We start from the raw sequence: 24,238 nt of genomic DNA, 5'->3' as shown, positions 1-24,238 counted from the left end.
GGATGTGCCCTCGGATCCTGCCACCCTCAAATCCACGTGACAGCACTGCCAAAGCAGTAGCCAGGTGGATCATAGCCAAGGCTCCAAGACAGAGGGCCGGCTCAGAAAACACTGGAGTTGCGCCCACTATCTTAGACCCAACCAGGCCACCACTGCCTGGAGAGCTCCCGGCTATGACTGTTGAAAAACTCAGAGCAGAGGTCTGAACCTAAGAAGGAAAGGTCCTTGGCTCTGACACAGACAATAGCAGATGGATTGGATCCAAAGACTCCGAAACCTTATGGGAAATTGGAGGAATATGAAGAGAGAATGATGAAATTCAAAACTCCTGACCCTTAAGGATAGGAGCCGAAGGGGCCCTTGTAATACCTTGTACCCAGAGATCTTCTTGACCATTGTCTCCACCTCATCTTCCTTGAGACTTGTAGTTGAGCAAGTTGATGACACCGATGGTGACGGTCGCTCCAGGAAAGGAGAAAAAAACTCTGAATGGCACTGAGTCGATGGAAGGAACACACAGAGTCCTAGGTAAGGCCTTAATGGGTTTGAATGGGCTTCCCACAGGATCCAACAATAACCAATCAGATCTATCTCTGGGTGCCGAGAGACTTTGATCCAAAGCTGTCGCATCTGACAGGGGAGTCCTGGAAGTTGTCAAATCCAAAAGAGTCTTAGGATCGGACAGTTTAGCCACTTTAGGAGACAGCTCCACTGCTATCTTCAGATTAGGTCTTTTCCTTCCCTTGTCTGAGCTTCTGGAGAACAGGGGAGAAGCTGGGCTTGACTGTTCAGATTTAGAGGAGTCTTTCCTTTTTTGAGGTTTTTGTCTGAGCCAGAAATGGCCTACCCAAAGGAGGAAGGCAACATACTTTTTAGGATTTTCTTTCTACATTCAAGAAGGGCCCGGTGATTGAACACTTTGCATATATGACTATCTTCTTGCAAGTGAAGTGGACCCAGGCAATAAACACACAGACTGTGCAAGTGACTCAAAGGGATTTTGAGTCTGCACTTTGAACAGTTAGGTTCACAGGATGATACTAGGCTATTGGCCTGTTGGCCCTTATAAGCCCAGCCAAGAATTTCTCCCATGTCCCCACAAAGTCAGCATCTGATTCCTCTGTCGAGCAGGGACACAGGTGGGATTCCCAGGGGTGTATTTTCTGTTTCCCATCCAGTCGTTCAGGTTCTTCTTAAAGAAGGCTAGTGAGGTACTCTGCTTGACATGGACAGGGAGTCTATTCCACAGATGGGGTAGTCTTGGGACACAACTTTATCCTGCCAACAAGTTCTATTAATTTCACAAACCAGGTTGAGGCCTTGTTTGTGGGTTGTGCGAGTGGAGTTTGACTTGCAGATATGCTGCAACTCCATCAAGGCTGGGTCTGAGATGGCCTTGTATGCCAGACACAGGTCACCTCTGATTGTCTGTATGAGACTGAATAGAGGGACAGGGCTTTTAGCCATTGGATAGGTGTTTGAGACCCTGGATTTTCCTGGTCAGGAACCTCTGTGGCTCTCCAGCTGCTGCATGTGCTTGGCAAGGTACATGCTGAAGGGGGCATTGTATTTGATTAATGGGTCTGATAAGGGAGGAGTACAGGGATGTTATGGCCTCCTTGTTCCTGGATGAAATACCCTTATTTATGAGGTGGGCCATGCAGAAAGCCTTCCATACAACGGAGGCAATGTGGTGGTCAAAAGTCAGGTTGCAATCAACATGGGTGCCCAAGTCCCGGACGACTGATTGCTTGCTTAGTACGTTATTAATGTGATAATTAGAGGGGATGCCACTTCCTCAAAGGGGATAATAATGCGTTTCGTGGCATTCAGTTTCAGGCCATGCTTCTGGCACCAGTCATTAGTTTGGGTAAGGCCTTCTTGGAGGATGTTCACATCACTAGGAGAATTTAAGACAGTGCCTAGCTTGCAGTCATCTGCAAACTTGGGCAGCCACAGACCACTGGTTTTGGCTTGCACCTCAAAAAAGTATATCCCAAACAGTAGAGGCCCCAACACGGATCTCTGGGGTACACCATATGTTACAGGTCTACTACTAGAAGTGGCTTCGTTTATTTTGACGGAGTGGGTTCCATCAGTGAGCCAGTAAGCTACCCATCTGGTAAAATATGAGTTGATGCCTAGCTGGAAAAGTTCATCTATTATGCCCAAGTGGGGAACTGTATCAAAGGCTTTGGCTAGGCCAAGGTAGGCGGTGTGCATCGTCTTCCCCTCATCCATGGCTTTGGTGACTGTTTCGAAGAGGTCAACCAAGTTTAACAGGCATTATCGCCCTTTGACAAAACCAAACTGTGTGGGGTAAAGTCTTTGGAGGTTGCCAATGTCCTTTATAAGGTCCACGATAATGTGTTCCATGGCCTTGCAGATCAGGCTAGCTAGGCCAATGGGCTTATAACTGCCTAGGTCAGTGGACAATCTGATGACAGTGGCTGTCCAATCAGCTAGGATGAAGCCGGTGCTTAGGCTTAAAGCCAGCTAGCTTATCGCCTTATCCAATTTATCCGCCATGACAACCAACAATAACCTGTTGTTTTTTTTTTTTTAAGAAAGGGTATATCAAGTAATAGAATTATAGATACAAGGGAGAAAAGGCTACTAACAATAGTAGTTGAGAAGTAATGCAGTACAGAAAAGAGCAGAAGAAGCGGTACTACTACGGTAAGGTTACAAAAAAGGAAACCACTAAAAAGAATTTCTAAATTATTGTTTAGTTAAGTATTTTTAGGTTTAGGTTACGAATAAAGCTAGCAAAAACTATGAATTTCACTTAACTGCCCAAAAGCTATCTGGAAGAAACATGTCTTCACGAAGCAGCAAATGAGATCGGAGGTGACTGGGAGAGAGACACTGTAGGTAGGGTAAGGAGACTGAGAGTTTTTTTTATGTGAGGATAAAATGAAAATTGACATCATCAGATCAAATTCTTTGTTATCCTTACAGACCTGAAATGCCACCATTGTATCTTGCATGAAAAGACACAATGGCTTCCTATGACTAACAGGGCCACTTATCTCCTAAATAATTGCTATTTAAAATTCTTAAACTAGGCTTCTGCCTGCCCCTTAAAATATTACTCCTAATCAGAAAAAAAATTCCACTAAAAGCAGTCGAGAAAGTACACGATCTTTCTTCAGACCCAATTTAAACTTGGCATAGGAGAAAACACCCCCTCAAGAGTAGGACCCGTCTTATGGAATAGTTATCTACACCTATAAAAATCTAGAAACTCTGGAAATATTCAAAACAACATTGCAAGCACTACCTGCAGAAAGACTCTATATGCACCTGGTTAAGAAAAAATATCTATTTTTTTGCAGCTTTAAACAGCAGGTACACTCATATTGTAAGCACTCTACATGTACATTTTGTAAATAGAAATGTTGAGGATATGTAAACTCATCTCAGTTAATTCACATTCTGCAATCTAATGTTGATTCTCATTCGTGTTATTTTAAATGGAATTACTTTCCGTACTGCATCTGTTGCATATTGTTTACTTGCTGTTTAATTATTACTACTGTACTCTTGTACCCAGGTCCTCGGTGGTGGTGCTGCGGTAGCACTGTCGCCTCACAGCAAGACGTTGTCCTGTTAGATTCTCAGCTAGAGCGTCTTCTGTGTGGAGCCATGCATGAATGGTGTTACCTTCGTTGAAGGTTGTGCATCAGGGCCGGCAACTTGGCACGTAAAAATCAACTGCCAATCATTAGCGGACCGGAGTTCCGCTGTGGCGACCCCTAACCGGGAAAAGCCGAAAGAAACAACAACTCTTCTACCCAGGTCATAACTGAAAATGGCCAACTAACTAGCTCACTTACCTGGTTATCAAATTCCAAAACATAAAAAATAAATACATAAATGTTGGGGGCTGTAAGGACAAACTCAAACCATGAAGTAATCAAAGATTTTGGGGTAATACTGCCACAAACAGATGCCTTTTTATGGAAAACACGATTCAGCTGCTGAACCCTTAACTGATTAGTACTAATTTTTAACAACCATCTAAACAACTATTAACTAAGAACAATGGAAGCTCAGTTTAATAGCTCAAATGAAAGGTCAGCAGTTTGATAACCCTCCAAGCTTTGTCAGTAGTTAAGTGTGATTCCATACTCACTGTGGGACAAAAACTAACAACCTTGTGACTAGCAAAGGTGGCAATGTTAGCTGCTGAACTGATGACACTGCTGTAAAGTAAAAACACCAACGGCCAGCAAGAAAGTTCCAATGCTTTATTCAATCACAAAATGGACATAAAAATGTCCTATGGCAGTAAATTACACCAATTTCAAACCGGTTTCGGCATAAAGCCTTCCTCAGTGAAGCTGAATAACTATGCCACCAATGCATAGAGCGCTCTTTATATATCCTAATACATAACAGATCCACCAATCATGTTAGTTATTGTGGTGCTAAGAAGAACATATATCCTGTCTTGAAACTTGGATCCTCACTTTATACACATCAAAAACAATAACTAAACAGCAAAGGACATAGGATAAAATGAAAATAATGACAATGTTATAGTATATAATTAATGATTCCTTCGAAAAAAATATATATATATGGGACAGCAGGAATAGTGGTGAATATACTAATTCTATGATCGTATAACATCCTCATACAGTCAAGATAAAATATTATGCTGAGAAAAACAATCATATGGTATATAAACAATGCTGTGTCATAGTAATAAGAATAGTATAGTAAATACCTATATAATTCCTATTAACAATGGTGTATGCCACTGTATTCTATGGAAGAAAAATCACAATAACTACAGTATATAGTGATTGTTATATTATATTAAATATAGAAATACATCTGTGAGCCGTCAGTGTTGTGTACCAATAGGACAACAACCCCAAACTGAATTATAATTCATAAATGGTCATTAAGACCTGGAGAAAACAGGCCCCCCAGATGGATTATCCAATATTTTTCTTTAAAGGTAAGTGTATTCTCCCAACCTTGTTGATGGCTTCTATCCCCCACTATTCGGTCGATAATGGTAAACATAAAATTGGCTGTAGGGTGTATAAAACGCGTGGTCTACACGAATGAAGGTACTGTGTTTTTTTGGAACTATACACCATTTTTTCATTAAGGGGCCAAGAATAAGCGGACATTTCTATCAGTTCCTGATCTATATGTTTTGGGACTTTTCTTGACTATCGCTTACCCTAAACTACCTGTAACGTAACATGTTGGGCCTATAACGACGCTTTTGGAATTGTATATAACTGGATGTACATTGGATTCAAGGGAAGATAACACATTTTTATTTCTTGTACGTTTTCTGCTTGGATCTTCGGGCAGTGAGATTTGTGGATATACGCATACCAAATAAAAGTAAAAAGCGTCCATTTTGGGATCATCAAACGCGGTTTACTCGAGCGCATGTACTGCTGTGTGTTTTTTGGAACTATACATTATTTAACTATTACGGGGCCAAGAATAAGCGGACATTTTTACTAGTTTGGGATCTATATGTTTTTTGGGTCTTTTTTTCGACTATCGCCTACTTTAACCTCCAGTTCATTTGTAACGTGTTGGGGCTACAACGACGCTTTTGGAACTGTATATAACTGGATTTACATTTCGACCTAAGGGAAGATAATACATCAGTACTTCTGGCATGTTTCTTGATTACATGCATTATGACATTATTTTGTATGTTTGAGGACTCCAGCTGGTAAATAATATATATGGTCAATTGGGACATTGTGAAGTTCATACAGTGGAATATTATTCTTTTTGCGTTTTTTAGTCCCTGACATTTGAACTAATTATTTTTCATTTTGTACTTATGCTATTTTGATAAACATCACTAACGTCCATTTGAATCTATAGAATATTCTATGGTTTATATGTGATTCTTTGATACTATGCATATATACTTTTCGATGCTTCAAACTACATAAGTCACATAGTCTTTAACAACATGCTTAATGTATTTAAAACAATTATTTGATGTTCATAGGTTCATAGGTTTATACTAGGCTATCTGCCCTAAGGCATTTATAAGCCTAGCCCAAAGTTTTGTGGCTTACGCCACCCCTTATATGAAAAAATACTGTACCCATTAGTTTGTTGTGCCTCTGTCCAGCAGTGACACAGAGATGATTCTCGGGGTAAACCTACGATCTCCCATCCACAGGTCAAGATTTCTCTTGAACAGAGCCAGCGAGGTGCTCTGCCTCACATGGACCGGGATTTTATTCCACAGCATAGGGAGTCTCTGAGTGATAAATCTATCCCTCCAGCACGTCCTATTTATATCCGTGCTAAGGTTTAAGTCGCTTGCTCTAGTGGTTTTGGTGGATTTGGATTTTTTTGAGGTGGAGCATGTCCATTAATTCCAGGTTGGACATGGCCTTGTATGTCAGGCACATGTCACCTCTGAGCAGACGGTATGCGACTGAATAGAGCTGGAGTTTCTTCAATCTGGCAGCATATGACAGATTTTGGAGTCCCTTTATCCTTTTGGTGAGGAACTTTTGGGGCCTCTCCAATTGCTGCAGATGTCGGGTGAGCTACACCCCGAATGGGGCATTGTACTCGATCATTGGTCTGATAAGTGAAGAGTACAGGGGAAAAATGACCTCACTAGATCTGGATGTGAATCCCTTCATGATCAGGTGTGCAATGTAGAAGGTCTTTCTAACCACTTTAGCAACGCGAGTGTCAAAAGAAAGGCCACTGTCAACCTGGGTCCCCAGGTCCCTGATAACCTCTTTTGTGCTTAGTGGATTGCCACCTATATGGTAGCTTGGGGTTACCTTGTTTTTCCCGAAGGGTATGACTATACATTTTTTGGCGTTTAACTTCAGGCCATGGCTCTGGCACCAGCTGTTTCCGTGAGTCCTTTCTGAAGGATATCAGTGTCCGATGCACTTTCCACTATGGTGCCCAGTTTGCAGTCGTCTGCAAACTTTGTCAGCCAAAGTCCTCCCATGTTGGCCTGTACTTCTGAGAAGTAGATGCCGAACAACAGGGGGCAAAGGACTGCGCCCTGTGGGACACCACTTGTGACCGGCTTGGAGTCTGACATAGCGCCAGCAACTCTAACCATGTGGGTTCTGTCCTTAAGCCAGTTTGCAACCCATCTTGTGACATATGGGTTTACATTTAAGCTGGTAAGTTTTTCTACAATACCCGAGTGGGGTATTGTGTCGAAAGCCTTTGCAAGGTCAAGGTAGGCTGTATGGACTGCCTTTCCCTCATCAATGGCCTTGGTGACTGTTTCGAAGAAGTTGACCAAGTTCAAAAGGCATGATCTGCCCTTGACTAAGCCAAACTGGGTCGGGTCCAATGTCTGCAAGTCCCCTATATCTTTGTTTATGAGCTCCATTATGATCCTCTCCACAGCTTTGCAGACTAGACTTGTTAAGCTTATGGGGCGGTAATTACCAGGGTCCGTAGAGGGACCGCCTTTGTGGAGTGGGACCACAGTTGCCGTACGCCACTCCTTGGGCACGTATCCTGTGGTAAGGCTGAGATTAAACAGCTGCCTTATGTGCGGGTTTAATTCCTCATTTAGCTTGTGTAGCACACAGCCGGGGACACCATCCGGTCCCATTGATGCTGTGTTTTTAGCTTTAGAGAGAGCAGCTTTCACCTGCGCATTTGAGATGTCTGGGAGGCTACACTCGCTGGGATAGTTATCTCTCCTTTAGGGGAGAGGGGTGAAGTTTGCACTGAACCTGTCTGCCAGTATGTTGGCAATGTCTGTGGGTTCAGTGATTTTTGTATCATTTTGGACTAATTCTGAGCATATCTGGGAGTTTCCACCCAGGTTCCTAACATAGCTGAAAAAGGCCTTATGATTGTCCTTTGAATCCATGGCAATTTTTCTCTCAAAATTGGCCTTAGTTGATTTTATGAGTGCTCGTATTTTTTACTAATAATGATCAGGGGTGACTTCCCTTTTATGGATTTTGTTCTATCATGTAATAGCTTTCTCCTCTTATTGTAAAGTTTGTTAATGGCTGGGGTCCACCAGACTGGACGATTGCCCTTTGTGGAAAGAGTCTTGGTTTTATTTGGGATTGCCTGATCCATGCAGTCCTGGAGGTGTTCATAGAAGGCATTTGTAAGGGCTTCCAGCTTGGGTGGTGGTTACCACTGGCACAGGGGCCTTGAAGGATACCACACCAGTCTTGAGTAGTGTTAAGTTTGCTTTAGAGAAGTTCTTCACTGTGGTCTTTTTTCTTTGGGGTGGGGCGGCATGTGGATTTCCAGTGGGATTAGTTTATGATCAGATCTCACCAGTGAGGGACATACTTCGGTGTGGAACATTTTGTCCCCATGTTTGTGATAATGAGATCTAGTATATTTTCTCCTCTCGTGGGAACAGTGACTAGCTGTTCCATGGCATTTGAATTTATGAACTCCAGGAAGCGTTGGGCTAGAAAGTTAGGGCTTGAGTAATGTTCCCAGTCTATATTCGGGTAGTTGAAGTCACCCAATATGATGGTGTTTGGAGATACATTTATTCCCTCCAGTGTCTTCAGGAAGGCTGTGTGGGGTTCCTGAGTTTGAGAGGGTGGCCTGTAGCATGCTACAATTTGTAGAGCAGTTTTGCCTATGGTTAGTTGCACCTGGATGGTTTCCAAGCTTGTGCGTTGCCACCAACCTGGAGGTGTGGGTATCCTTTATGAATATGGATACACCCCCTCCTTTTGTGGTGTGATCCGGGTTTTGGGGCCGGAACGCATGATATGAGTTAAAACCTAATAGTGCCGGGGTGCTCTCAGGAGCATTGAACCAGGTTTCAGTTACAGCACAGACATCGATGTTCTCCATACTGAGAAGGGCCTCGAGTGCGTGCATTTTGAGATTTAGACTTCTGGCATTGAGCAGCATTACCCTCAGTTTCTTTCCATTTTTGTTTTCTAGGGTGGTAGGTTTAGAATTTGAGCCTTGCCTAAAAAAGGCACTATGGGGGTGGCAAGAGCCTTAGCCAATATCCGGAATCCCAGGGGTGACAGATGCAAGCCGTCCATTGCGAAGCAGCGTGGCTTGTCAAGCATGTCATCCCAGGCAGACAGACACTGGATCCCCTTTGAATGACACCAGACATTAAGCCAATTGTTAAAGCTGATCATCTTGTCTCTATATTGTGGCATCATTCTTGGGGAAGGAAGGATACTGCTCAGGGTCAGGGTCATACCTGCCTGGGCTACATAATCAGAGAGCTCCTCTATGTCTCTTTTCATGTAGTCCAGGGAGGTACGTCTCAGGTCGTTCACACCAGCATGGACAATGACTGTGTCATATTTGTACTTGCCGTGGAGTGACCCGAGTGCTTGTGTTATGTGGCGGATTCTAGCGCCCGATAGGCAGCTTACTGTGACCCTCTCCTTGTTCAGCCTGGTGAGTGGGACGTCAGTGTGCCTGACTATGGAGTCACCTATGACAAGTATGTTTGGTGTTGTATTTGGCCTTAAGGGCTGTGACTGATTTGCACACTGATTTTGTGGTTTATGTGTTGCTTGTGGGGTGTCTTGAGGTAGCAGTTGTTTGGGTGTCTGCTTTGGAGGCCTCTGCTGTTTAGGTAAATTTTACTCAGAGCCTCCAGTATGTCTTTGTGTGTTTATGTGTTTGATTCAGTGGTGTGGTAGCATTATGTGAGGCTGGTTTTGTGGTGTGTGTAGTTGCCTTCTCCTCCTGTCTGGTCTTGCTAGTCCTGAGTTGAGAGAGCTCAGCCTCCAGTTTGGCTAAATAGCTGCATCTCTCGCAAGTATTTGTGTTATGTGGGAGGAGGAGAGGGTTGTCTGTGTACATGAGGCAGTTTTAACATTGCCTCAAGATTCCCAGATTCACCAGCTGGACCGGAGAGGAGATTGACAACTGACCTTTGGACATGCTAGAATAATATTGGGAATTCCTTAATAATTGAAAACAAGGGCCAGTGGGGAGTGAGGGTGTCATGCTTTTAATTTTTAGTGCTGACTTACATAATTGCTTTAGTGAGCAAGTGCCAGGTAACTTGAGTGCAATGTGTTACAAGTAACTAAATGCAAAAACAAAAAACAGTAACTTTCTTTCAAGTGAAACAAGGAAATAAGTACAGTAAGCAATGCAGATATCACTAGTGATGCACAGAAGCGCTGAGAAGCCGCGTATTAGGTGGAATTAGCGTTCCAGGGAAATAACAAGCATATAAACAAAGCTAGATTCAGCAGGCCTGGATCTAGTCTATGCTACAGCAAACAAGGTGTACCAATTTCAGTAAGATACAGTTCAAATATTCAGGCACTATAAACCTTTAGCCAGAAATTCCCAGCTCAGAAGGGCAGAGTCCAGCCTCTTCTCCCACAAGAGTGCAGACCACGAACCTTCTTAATGTAAAATAACTGGCCTGAAGCCCAAGTGCTTAAACCAGAACTAATACACTTGGACACTGGCCTCTCAATCAGCAGTTCCCAACTTAGAAGGATGAAAGCTACCTGTCCTGCCACCACAGTGCTTGCCACAAACCTTCCTAATGTAAAACAACTGGTCTGAAGCCCAAGTGCTTAATCCAAAAGACTTAGAATGATAGCTACACTTTAATCAAGTTACAACCAAGCAGTAATAAATACAATTGAATACTTTAGAGAATGTCTGGATTAGTGCTCAAGTTACACAAACAAAGCTAGATCCAGCAGGCCCGAATCCAGTCTATGCCACAGCAAACAAGGCACCAACTTCAGTAAGAAGCAGTTCAGATATGCATGCACTATAAGCCTTTAACCAGAAATTCCCAGCTCAGAAGGGCAGAGTCCAGCCTCTCCTCCCACAAGAGTGCAGACCACGAACCCTCTTAATGTAAAATAACTGGCCTGAAAGCCCAGGTGCTTAAACCAGAATTAATACACTTTTAGAATAACAGACACTGAGTCCTCAATCAGCAGTTCCCAACCTAGAAGGATGTAAGCTACCTGTTCTGCCACAACAGTGCAGACCACAAACCCTCTCAGTGCAAAACAACTGGTCCGAAGCCCAAGTGTTTAAACCAAAAGGCTTAGAATGAGTTACACCAAGCAGTAATAAATACAACTGAGTATTTTTAAGATGATGCAAAAGTAAAATGAAGTAGGTAGAAACACAAGTACAGTAAAAGCAGATGAAAATTTTTTTTTTTAATCTGAACAAGTGCTGAGATCAAAGAAACAGATTATGATACTATGCAGGATGCTACAATATTGAGGTGTATTTTGGAGTTTTTATAGTATATTAGCTGCATAGTATTGGGTAAATACTGCTTCAAGTACATTTAAGAAGATTATTTGAGCTATTTGGTCTACATCCCTATATGGTTTCTTCTATGATGGGGTATATTACGGCCTTTTTAAGATTGTTGTGAGATACTATACACATTTATGGGACTTTATGACAATGCATATTTATAGATACATAAGATACTTTGGAGATATCTTACAGCAAAGCACTAACTAATACATGTGTAATGGTTTATATCAGGGACCATTTGAAAATTGGTAAGTGCGGACATATAATATATCCATGCATATAGATTCCTTAGACGGAAGCTCTATTCTAGATTTGGAACTTTATAGTTCAATCTATGATTTAAGTAATATTGTCCTCTGTTCTTGGTCTGATACTTAGTTTTGACGGGTTAGTTTTCTACCAAACAAAATAACAAATCAGATCTATTCTAGTATATGGTGATGTGCTCTGGTCATATTAGATTACATTTGTTCAAACTATCTTTTTTTGGTATATACAACTATCTGGAATTATAACAGTGACATTGCATTTGGCTGTAGGATTATTCAGGGTGCATTCCACTTTGATATAACTAATAAGCATATACACTATACTTATGTTTGTATATAAATATCCAGTGGGATATTATATTCTCACCTGATGGTGTTAGCTTTAACTAAACATATTGGGTATATGAATACTGTCCCTCGTACTACTTTACTTTTTCTTACTATTGGGTTCTGTTGACACTTACAGACCTATTACAAAACTTGCTGTGTATATGACAATATATAGAATCTTTAGTTGGAGGTACTGGTATTTAGTTGACTGGTAATTACGGTTTAATTATTTTATATACTTTACTTAGTATTTACTGCATTGGCCTTTGCCCAGCTATATAGGGTGGTCCTTTTTTTCTTGTCTTCTGCCCTGCTATATCTATACACAGTCCTTCCTAACTTTTGTTAATTTACATATTTCACCTTTTTGGTGATTTATTTTTAAAAAATACCATGGATTTGGACAACATTTTAGAGGGGTTGTGTGCTGATCGGGAGGATATCAAAGTTTTTGGGCTTGATTCCATCCCAAGCAACAACGTGAATAATGGAAACTCTTCTCATTCATATGATGAATGTCAGTCAGTTTTCTCTAATTTAGAAAAAGCACTCAAAGAATTACGTGCCAATATATGGCACCTCAGGCTATTTAAAGCCTACTTATTTAAAAAGTTAGTTCCCAGGGGACTTCGGATCCGGTTGAAACCGATGGTCAGCAGATCTGAACAGAGGCTGACAGAGGAATGGAATGAGGCAGTACAGGAAGGCTCTACGAGACTGGTAAAAATACTGGCTGACTATTATGAAAGAGCAATAGATATTAATATACTAGAAGTCAAGGATCTTAGTACAAAATGTAAGAAATTTGAGTCTAATAGTAACTATGAAACCATGGTCATGAATCTTTCTAAAGAACTTACACAATATGATAAATTAACGAAAGAGAGGAAAATTAAAAAATTTACTAGAGACGTTACTGACTACAGTCGTGGACGTCCATTTGAAATTCAAAGGTCTGTTAGATTTAAGGACATGGATATGGGTAAGGGCAGGGTGGAGCCAAGAAAAAGGCCTAGATCTATTCTTAAACGTAAAGACCAAATGTATACCAATACCTCCGGTGAGGAGTCTTCTCTTACCGACAGTGAAGGTGTTCCATCAGTAAGTTCACCAGCCAAAAAGAAAAGTAATGTTCCTATCCCTTTAGGAGGAACAATAAACGCAGAGGTAGGTGCAAACATTCAAAAAGGCCTAGATATGGACTCAATCGATGGGTTGATACAAGTGCTATTGAAATAAATGAGAATGTGTTCAATAATGTTCTTAATCTTTCCAAAACTGCTCTTACTGTAGATCAACACAGGATTTTAAATAAAGGCTTGGGATTCATACCGAGTTTTTTCTGTGATCAATACCAGATAGTCACTGATTTATTAGAGTTTTGCCGTTGTCTTAACCTTAAAATATTCTTTTCACATAAAGATAGCAATAACTCTCAAAGATCAACTGAATTCCGTTTTCTTAAATCTACATTTCAACCCCCTACTAATACCCATGTAGCTGCTTTTCAACAGGCAGTGCTCAGAGAACTACACTTCCCACCATACAGCAGTGATATATTACATGACAATATCAATGAGGTAGAAAGGAAGGCTCTGAAGGAACTCAAAAATAACAACAAAATAGCTATCCTTCAGGCAGATAAAGGTGGTGCTGTGGTTATTTTGGATATGGATTATTACATCCAAGAGGGTCTTCGACAACTGTCAGATTCAAAATGTTATATGTATATGGGCATAGACCCTACTCCTACATTTAAAAAGGAAATCGATGGATTTTTACAGAATGCAGTTGAGGAAGGTATTATATCATCCAATACAGCCAAACATCTTATGGTCAAGGACCCATGTAAGCAAGTATTATATTTACTACCCAAAATACATAAATCTTTGACTTCTCACCTGGAAGACCAATTGTTTCTGGCCATGGTTCATTGACGGAACCAGTTTTTCTTACACAACAATTGCAACCACTTTTAGTCCATGTTAGAGCTAGGATTAAAGATACAACGCAATTTCTACAGATTATAGAGGATTCACAAATTGAACCAGATTGGTTACTATGTACATTGGACGTTAAGTCCTTATATACAAGTATTCCACATTGGGCAGGGTTACAAGCACTCCAGTTCTGGCTTGATAAGTCAAATCTATACCCACCTGGCTTTAACACACTTATCATTTGCATGTCTGAACATGTTCTAAACAAAAATATTCTATATTTTCAAGGAGAATGTTACTGGCAACTCCAGGGCACCGCCATGGGAGCATCTTTTGCTCCCATTTACGCGGACTTGTTTATGGCCTACTTGGAAGAATGTCTGATATATAATACATCACATAACATCTATTTGGTTGAAATGGACATTTGGCGAAGATATCTGGATGATTGCTGGATGGTGTGGTGTGCAGATACTGAATACCTCCAGGAATTCCTTGAATACCTCAACAATAATGTGTGGGGTATTGAATTTACTGTCAATAGCAATTTACATTCTATCGAATTTCTGGATGTCACTGTTTATAGAAACCCCGATAACACACTGGGTACTAAGATACATCGTAAATATCCAGAATATAACACATTACTACATGCATCAAGTATGCATCCCCGCCACACTGTCCGCAACATTCCAAAATCACAGTTTCTCCGGATGAAATGTATCAGTTCTTCATGGGATGATTATGAGGATGCCAGCATGGATTTAACCAAACGATTTTTGGATAGAGGATACCGTCCATTTGATATTATATCAGCCAAAACATGTTCAGACAGACAACCTAGAAAGTACAGTTTTGTACCTACCATAAATGTAGATGTCCGAACTGGATAGCATCTGCAGTCATAACAACTGGGTTTGTCCTGTCGTCAGGCAGCCCTTCGGTCGGCCGGATTCCAAAGTCCGGGTCCGGCTTCGGCTGATGTCGCACTTCACCAGACGTCATCTCTGCTGGTCTTCGGGTATAAAGGCATCAGTCGACGCCATTTTCCTCAGTGTTTCTTGCCCCAGATGCCAGTTGCCCTCTTGGAAGGCTAAATTCTGGGTAAATGCCAATGTTTCCAAAAAGATAGAAGGCAAACACAAAAAATAAGCATGTATGTACATATATACAAACAAATACACCATAAGAGACTCCCCCCCACCAGCTAGCTATTAGGAGGGTAAATACCCTAGGAGTACCACAGAGGGAAGGAGGGAGGGTAATCTGACTGCAGATGCTATCCAGTTCGGACATCTACATTTATGGTAGGTACAAAACTGTACTATGTCCTTCATGGATGCATCTGCAGTCATAACAACTGGGTAGAATACCATAGCCAACTAGGGGAGGAGGAAGAATAGATTATGGTGTGGTTAGGATCCCTTGCAGTACCGCAGTGGCAAACCCTGCTCGGGATCTGGAATACAGAGGTAAATTATAATGCTTGGCAAATGTATGCACGGAGGTCCAAGTAGCCGCCTCAATAATGTCCTTGGTTGCCACTCCTCGTAAGAAGGCTGTGGTAGTGGCTGTTGCCCTTGTAGAATGAGGCTTTATGTTCTATGGAATTGGTTTTCCATGGAAGGAGTAACAGAATCGTATGCAATTTCCTATCCATTTGGAGATTGTCTGTTTGGAAATAGCTTTTCCTTCCCTTCCTGTTGCATAGGCTACAAAAAGCTGGTCAGTTTTTCTGTTACTTTTTGTTCTGTCCAGGTAGTAGCGTAGCTGTCTATGTACATCCAAGGTATGCAGCAGTCTTTCCCCTCTGTTTTGTGGGTTGGGGAAGAAGGTAGGTAGGTGGATTGCCTGGTTTAAAGACACTCTGGATACCACCTTAGGCATAAATGTAGGATTAGTCCTCATGGACACTCTATCTTGGTGGAAGATTAGGAAGGGTTGTACTGCCATTAGGGCCTGAAGTTCAGAAACCCTCCTTTCTGAGGTTATTGCCAGTAGGAAAGCAGTTTTCCATGATAGATGCTGTAGGTCTGCTGTTGCTGCTGGTTCAAAAGGTGCGAGTGTCAACTTTTCTAGCACAAAGTTCAAATCCCAAGCTGGCAATGGTGGTTTCCTAGGAGGTTTTACATTCTTGATCCCTCTGAGGAACTGCCTGAGTAGAGGATGTGAAAAGACAGGTGGATCAAAGCTGTATTCAGCTGAAATAGCTGATGCATGTATCTTGATGGAGGAATAGGACAGGCCTGTATGTAGAAGCTCTGCCAAATACTCCAGAATGTTAGCAATATCTATATTCGACACATCTTTTCCTCTTTCAGCACTCCAAATGACAAACCTTTTCCATTTTCCTGCATAGTTCCTTCTTGTTGAAGGTCTGCGGGCTTCAAGGATAATGTCTTTAACCCTTTGTGAAAGTTCTGGATTAGTTGCTGCTATGTGATGTTCCATGCAGTCAGTTGCAACGTTTTTAGGTTTGGATGCATGATGCTGTAGTTGTTCTGAGTTAACATCAAAGGCATCAGGGGTATTGTCCACATTGTGTCCCGAGACATGCTCCTCAGCAATGGGTACCAGTGTTGTCTTGGCCAGTTCGGAGCTATCAGGATTATCCTTGGGAGTTCCTCCTTGATTTTTAGTAATACCTTGTGTATCAAGGGAAGAGGTGGGAATGCATATGCTGTCAGACCTTTCCAGCTGAAGGAGAGCGAATCCACTTTCCATGCAAGTGGGTGGAATGTCCTTGTGCAGAATTTTTGAGCTGGTGATTGAGAGGGGAAGCGAATAGATCTATCAGTCGCAGTCTACATTTCTTTGAGATGGTCTTGAAGATGTCCGGGTGTAGCATCCATTCGTGAGCATCCGAGGTGGTTCTGCTTAACATGTCTGCTAGAGATTCTCCTTTCCCGGTACAAATATTGCCTGTAACTGGATGTTGTAGCTGAGTGCCAGGTTCCAAAGGTCCAAAGTCATTCTGCATAGGGGTATGAATGAGTGCCTCCCTGTTTGTTGATGTACCACATGACTGTGGTGTTGTCTGTCCTTATCATCAAATGGCCTTCTTTGAGAAATGGTCTGAATTTTTGGATTGCCAGTTTTACTGCCAGCATTTCTTTTAGGTTGATGTGCAGGTGAAGCTGATCCTGCGTCCACAATCCTTGTACGCATTTGTCCAGCATGTGAGCCCCCCATCCTAGGTCTGAGGCGTCTGTTGTGATGGTTTGGCTTGCTTGATAGTTGTGAAAGGGTAAGCCTGGGTTTGACTGGCATGCTTGAGCCCACCATAGGAACTCCTGCTTTAGGCATGGGATTAGTGGAATTTCTGCTTCTAGGCTGTGCCTGTGTTGGGACCATAAATTCTTTAGGTACCACTGTAGTTTTCTCATATGTAGTCTGGCATGTGGAACCAAGATTATGCATGATGCCATGAAGCCCAAGGCCTGCAGAACTTTTCTTGCTGTTAGCTTGTTCTGTCTTGTTAGTGCCAAGAAGTAAAGAGGGAGTTCTTTTTGTTTTTCTGCAGTTAGGAATGCCATTTGTTTTACTGTGTCCAATTCCGCGCCCAAGAATGTCCTTGTTTGGGATGGTATCAGCCGTGACTTTTGTAAATTGACTGTGTATCCCAGTGCTTGTAGCAAGTAAATGACCCTTTGTAAATCTGTTGTCAGCTTGCTTTTGTTGTCCCTTGTAGCAGGCAGTCGTCCAGGTATGGATAAATTTGGATTCCCTGTAGTCTGCAGTGGGCGATTACTGATGCCAGGCATTTTGTGAATACTCTGGGCACAGTAGATAAGCCAAAGGGCAATGCTGAGAATTGATAGTGCTCTGATCCTGCAAGAAATCTGAGGTATCTTCTGCAAATTGGTCGAATGGGGACGTGCAGGTATGCCTCCTTGAGATCTAGAGTTACCAGCCAACACTCCTTGCCCAGCATGGGAAGAAGTTGCTGTAGGGTCAGCATTTTGAATTTTGGGACAATGATGTATGTATTTAAGGTGGACAGGTCGAGAATAGGTCTCCAACTTTTTCCTTTCTTGGAACTAGGAATAGTCTGGAGTAGAATCCTTTGCCTTGTTCTGTTATTGGTACTCTTTCCACAGCTCTCATCTTTGTTAATTGCATTATCTGCTGTAGAGCTTCTGTTTTTGATTTGGAGGCAGGTTTGGCATTCCTCTTTGACTGGTAAAGTGTGGAAGTGGAACCGTAACCTTGGTCTATGGTTTGCAAAATCCACTTGTCTTTTGTGATATAGTGCCAGTTCTTCGAAAATAAGGTTAATTTTCCGCCTAATGGTGCTGCTATTTGTTCCCTGGTAGGCGGAGTTAGAATCAAGTCACTGTGATTGTGCTGTTGTAGTGGTAGTGGCTGTGTCTGTGCCTCTGTTATTACCTTGCCACTGTCGTCCTCTGTAGGCACCCCTCTGGATTGATTTCTGCCTCTGGAACGCCTATTCCTGCCCCTTTGGGATCTTGTGGAGTCAGGAAAGGACCAATTTTTGGCAGGCCAGTTCCTGCTAAACCTTGGGGGCTGAACCTGCAAGAAATCTTTAACTGTTTGTACAGATTTTGCCTTTTCTTCCATTTTCTTCATTACCTGCTGGGCAGGTGTACCAAACAAACTGGCCTTATCCATAGGAGCATCTAATAACTTAGCTTTAACATGATCCGGTAAGACCTGTTCCTTCAGCCATGCATATCTTCTTATCACTGTGCCAGTCATGGCTGATCTAAATAAGCCTCCAGTGCATCATAGCCACATTTTAAGGAATGGTTACTAACCTGTTGTATGTTATTTACCATTTCTAATACATATTTCTTATCTATAGAGTCATCAGAGGATAGCTTTTTAGTTAACTGATCAAGCATAAACTCTTGGTATTGTATCATGTGAAACTGACAGTTTAAAGCTCTAGCTGAGAGAGTAGCTGAGGTGTAAACTTTTTTGCCCCATATGTCTTTCTGACATCTGCTGAGGCAAGAAAGAGTCCCCAACGGGGTACTTAGCTTTTAGAAGTCTTCGAAGTAGTATTCGGTAGTAGTACACTGTGGATCTGACCGACCGGCACTTGCGAACAGCTTCTGCTTCGGGCGCCACGCGGCAAGAAAGACTGGGGAAAATGGCGTCGGCTGATGCCTTTATACGCGAAGACCAGCAGAGATGACGTCGGGTGAAGTGCGACATCAGCCGAAGCCGGACCCGGACTTTGGAACTGCCGATCAAGGGCTGCCTGACGACAGGACAACCCAGTTGTTATGACTGCAGATGCATCCATGAAGGACATCTCAGTTGTTGGAGTATAAGACCAGTAAAACCAAGAAAGGAGACTGTGCCCTGAGATTTGTAACATATGGGAGAAATCATCAGATTATTCGGAATATCATGGATAATAATTGGAATATTTTACGTGCCAATGAATATCTTAGGCAACAACTGGGTGACCGATGCCAATTCTCATATAGAAGGGGTAGAACACTGGGTTCTATTTTCTCACATTACAAACATCATGACAGTGGGGGAGCTAAATATAAGCAATTGACTATTAGTGGAAATGAATTGGTGGGCACTTTTCCATGTGGGCACTGTATGTCCTGTAATCAGGTGAACAAAACTAAACAGTTCAGCAGTGCCAACACAAGTAAAGTGTATGATTTAAGAATTTTTGGGAATTGTTCCAGTAGCTGGGTAATTTACCTGGCCACATGTCAGTGTTCATCTTTTTATGTAGGCAAAACATCACGGTCACTAAGGATTAGGATTAGTGAGCACAGGAGCAACATCAGAAATAAAAAAAACACAAATGCCCTGTATCAACATACACTCAAACACCCTTACAGCCAATTTTATGTTTACCATTATCGACCGAATAGTGGGGGATAGAAGCCATCAACAAGGTTGGGAGAATACACTTACCTTTAAAGAAAAATATTGGATAATCCATCTGGGGGCCCTGTTTTCTCCAGGTCTTAATGACCATTTATGAATTATAATTCAGTTTGGGGTTGTTGTCCTATTGGTACACAACACTGACGGCTCACAGATGTATTTCTATATTTAATATAATATAACAATCACTATATACTGTAGTTATCGTGATTTTTCTTCCATAGAATACAGTGGCATACACCATTGTTAATAGGAATTATATAGGTATTTACTATACTATTCTTATTACTATGACACAGCATTGTTTATATACCATATGATTGTTTTTCTCAGCATAATATTTTATCTTGACTGTATGAGGATGTTATACGATCATAGAATTAGTATATTCACCACTATTCCTGCTGTCCCATATATATATATTTTTTTCGAAGGAATCATTAATTATATACTATAACATTGTCATTATTTTCATTTTATCCTATGTCCTTTGCTGTTTAGTTATTGTTTTTGATGTATATAAAGTGAAGATCCAAGTTTCAAGACAGGATATATGTTCTTCTTTAATCAGCACCACAATAACTAACATGATTGGTGGATCTATTATGTATTAGGATATATAAAGAGCGCTCTATGCATTGGTGGCATTGTTATTCAGCTTCACTGAGGAAGGCTTTATGCCGAAACCGGTTTGAAATTGGTGTAATTTACTGCCATAGGACATTTTTATGTCCATTTTGTGATTGAATAAAGCATTGGAACTATCTTGCTGGCCGTTGGTGCTTTTTCATGGTTGGTTGGCCGTGCAAGCTCTACGTGAGGGGTATGGTGTTCTTTACTGCTGTAAAGTATACAGACTAATCTTTATGCATAAACACAAGTCTCAAATAACCAGTCAACATAGAAAAGCCACTTAAAATATGCAAGTCACTTTACTGGCTTTCAAATGACAAGAGACCTATGCAAAAACTCTGCAAAATAACTATTTAAAGGAAACATACACAACACTTAAAAAAACAATTAAACATAGAGCTGCATTTAAAATACAAATAATTACTAATGTGAAACTAAACTGCATTTAAAGTGATAATGTGCCCAAACTAAACCGCATAACATAGTTTTCTGAGGGATCAGAACACTTACACAGTAATATAAGCGCACTGGCCACAGAATTGTTGCTGGACAACATTTCTAACATCAGGATTCATCTGTCTGGATAGTATATCTTCCAACAAAGACAAAAATAATTTGGAAAACTCCTGGGCATCCTATTAAAAGCAAAACAAATACATTAAATTAACAAATATATTAAATTCAATAAATAGTATTTCAAATGTTGACAAAATATTAAATTCATTAATTACTATTTCAAACAACCATACTTTCAATACAATGTGACATATTTAGACTGGTAAAGTACAAAATTAATTTGCCTGAGGTTTAAAAACTTGGTAAGAGTAAATACATTTTTATCTCGCAGCTGGCGCAGAGAGTTACAGCTGTGCACTGTAGTTTCAATGGTACAGGTTTTGATTTCTCTCAATCCTCCTATGCCAGCTGTGTGACTCTGGGCAAGTCACTTAACCAGACTTTGCTCCTGGGTCGCCCATGAAGAGACTGTGTCTAGCTGGCCTACTTGGTTAACAAATAGGCACTATTAGAAACGACAATCTAGGGTATTTATGCACGATGGTCAAAGTTAAAGGCTTAACATGCTACATCCTTCCCAGTCCAGCACTTCCAGCATTCCAGCCACTATTTAAACCTGGGTCACTGGAGTTAGTCAGGATTTTATTCTTCTATGCCACAGAGCATGTGCACAACTGATTGTGCGCATGTATAAGTTAGAAGGGAGGAGGAGTACAATGCTAAGGTACTTATGGAAGTCGCAAGAGGAAAAATAAAAAAGAGGGGAGGAGGAGTCAAATACTGCAACCATAAGTCCAGTTTACAGGCGATACCTTTATAAATACAAATTCAAAAAGAAAATGAAGATGGACAAAAAAAGGCCTCTAGCAAAATACATTCTTCCCTCTCCAGAATCTTTTACCCCTCATATTTCAGAGGGAGATTAAGTCAGAAAAGGAAAGGGAAGGTTTACCATTCTTTTGCATTTATGCTTCTACTATGTATTCTGTGACTATCAGAATCTCACTTATGATGACAAGTTTCCTGATCAAGGATGTTAATGCAATAAAGTCACTGTGTCAGACTGAGTGTTTCATTATTGTAATTTTTCATCTCTAGCATAGCAACATTTCTTATAAGACAATAATGAATAATGGAAATTACCGACCAAAACCACATGTTTCAATCTAATGTTTTTGTCTGTCATATTTTCACTCCAGCTTTTACCCTTTGTGGACAGAACGAATAACCTAATAGGTTGTGATTACATTACACTCACTGTCCTTACTTAATGATTTCAAATCTATAGTGCTTTTGTGTACTTCCTTTTAACACCCAGTGGTTTCATGACATCATCTGAACTGGATTCTTTAACAAAGTTACTTAACAATTAACCATAAGCAGTATATAAAAAGTCAAGGTGTAAGAAGCAAACTGACACTGAAATTATCAAAGATGCAAAGCAGTGGAGATATTAACCACTGTTTGACATCCCTTATTTTCATTATTTACATTCCTATTTTCATAGCAGAGTAAGATTACTCATGGTACAGTAGCAAATATTACGGTAAGAGACAGAAAAATGCAGTTTTACTGTCATGTATAATCCACTATGCTGGAGACTTTGCTAGTTGTTTAGTAGTGCAATTTATTTTCCATAAAAAAATTAATATACCCAAAACCAGCTGACTGACAAACTACTGCATAGCACAGAATCCTTCTACACCTTTCTCATTAGTTAGACATAGGTATCAGTCCATAAGCTGCTCCATGACTGACACACTTCCTATCCATGAAAGCCTTTTAAAGTTAAAATCTGGTCAACTGCTTCTACAGATAATTCTATCCCATGCAGATATCAGGCAAAGCTTCACTCAAGCACCACTATTTTTTTTCTACCTTCAGAAACAAACATCCCTCTGATTTTCACAATCTCCCCCTTTTACAATAAACTGATGAGAATGTCATTTACTGGTCCAGTCATGACCACACTGACAAAAAATCAACTCCAAGATCTTCTAACACACAACTCTTGGCTCCAAACGTAACATTCAGATCCATATTGGGATTAAAAAAAAAAAAAAACTAAAGCAAAAATCATCCGCCCCCTATTTTAGTCCTGAGAGATCTCCCATTCATTAACTGTCTCTTCCGGCTAGAGTCACTATAGGCAAAGGTATACCATTAATCCAAATGGAATAATCCCAAACATTTAGAGCCACTGCTTGCAGTCACTAACAAAATATGTTGATTCACAGCCAGCTCCCATAACAAAGATTACCACTGCCATTCTATTAAAAATAACTGGCTGCATATAAAACAAAGACTCAAACTCTTATTAGGCTCTCTGCATCAGACACAGTCACTTATTTTTCCACTAAACTGCAAATTATTGCCTCAATCTACAAACTCACATGTCACTTATTTTCAGGGCTAGTTCTGCAAATACCCAAAATAGAGCTTCACCCTAAACTCATTTGTGTGCTGGCCCCCAGCCACTGGCATAAACGTCCCATTAGTTTAAAGGATATTCAAACCTACACCATTTAAAGCTTACCTGGTTAAACAAAGTCAGTACTGGTGTCCTAACTTAATATATCCCCTTGTCCCTTGCAACCATCCTCTCTTTTTACTTGCCCTTCTACCCACTGCTAGCCAAAACCTGTTAAATACCATTCATCACAAACTTTCTTCCCCAGCCTACTGCTCTATACAAGAAACAGTACTGTTTATCGATCTTTTTTCCTCTCCCTAACAATTAATACATTGTAAACAAAATTAATCATAGGTCATACTGTGTTCTGTTTTGTAACAAACGTTTTAGTTTTATATCCCACAACTGAGGCTGGGCCTGAAATTGGTCATTTGGTGATTAGCTCCCTACTCCAGTAAACAAAATTTAATTTTTAACAGCAAAACCCACTTCCAGCAGCTCACAGCAAAGTCTTCAAATGTACAAAATCCGCAGTCTTTCTTAAAAATGTTCATTAGGTAAGCGCTTTCACAAACAGTAAGTTTACTTCCTCAGACCTTAATAAAAACAGCCATAAAACTCATGCTTTTAAACCCCATACATTTTAAACCAGCTTTTCACTACTCATTTCTAATTACCAACAAGTAACTCATTCATTACCAAGTTACATAGAGAAAATACAGGCAATAAGAAATGCAGGCAATAAAAGTGTATCAATGACAAACATACTAAAAATAAAATTATACACGGTTTCACTTTATTTCATTGTTGTTGTTGTATCTTTCATCTTTTCCCGGTTAGGGGTCGCCACAGCGGAACTCCGGTCCGCTAATGATTGGCAGTAGATTTTTATGTACCGATTTGCCAGGAGTGACGCACAACCTTCAACGAAAGTACGCCCATTCACGCATGTCTCCACACAGAAGATGCTTTAGCTGAGAATCGAACAGGACAAC

General features: G+C 40.9%; 1 protein-coding gene across 7 annotated transcripts in view; it reads right to left on the bottom strand.

Moving 5' to 3' along the window:
* USP48 (ubiquitin specific peptidase 48) overlaps positions 1-24,238 on the bottom strand; it is a 3,461,715-nt gene that overhangs the window by 2,728,320 nt on the left and 709,157 nt on the right. For all 7 annotated transcript variants that reach the window (XM_044063244.1, XM_044063240.1, XM_044063245.1 and 4 more), the window contains one exon: positions 20,825-20,949. In XM_044063244.1, coding sequence (XP_043919179.1) covers positions 20,825-20,949 — 125 coding nt within the window. The remainder of the gene's footprint in view (positions 1-20,824; positions 20,950-24,238) is intronic.

Source organism: Protopterus annectens, chromosome 2.part1, assembly GCF_019279795.1.
Source record: "Protopterus annectens isolate FY-2018-M chromosome 2.part1, PAN1.0, whole genome shotgun sequence".
NCBI classification, from domain to species: domain Eukaryota; kingdom Metazoa; phylum Chordata; order Ceratodontiformes; family Protopteridae; genus Protopterus; species Protopterus annectens.
Note: the sequence above shows the minus strand (reverse complement) of the source record. Positions and strands in the feature narration are given on the sequence as shown.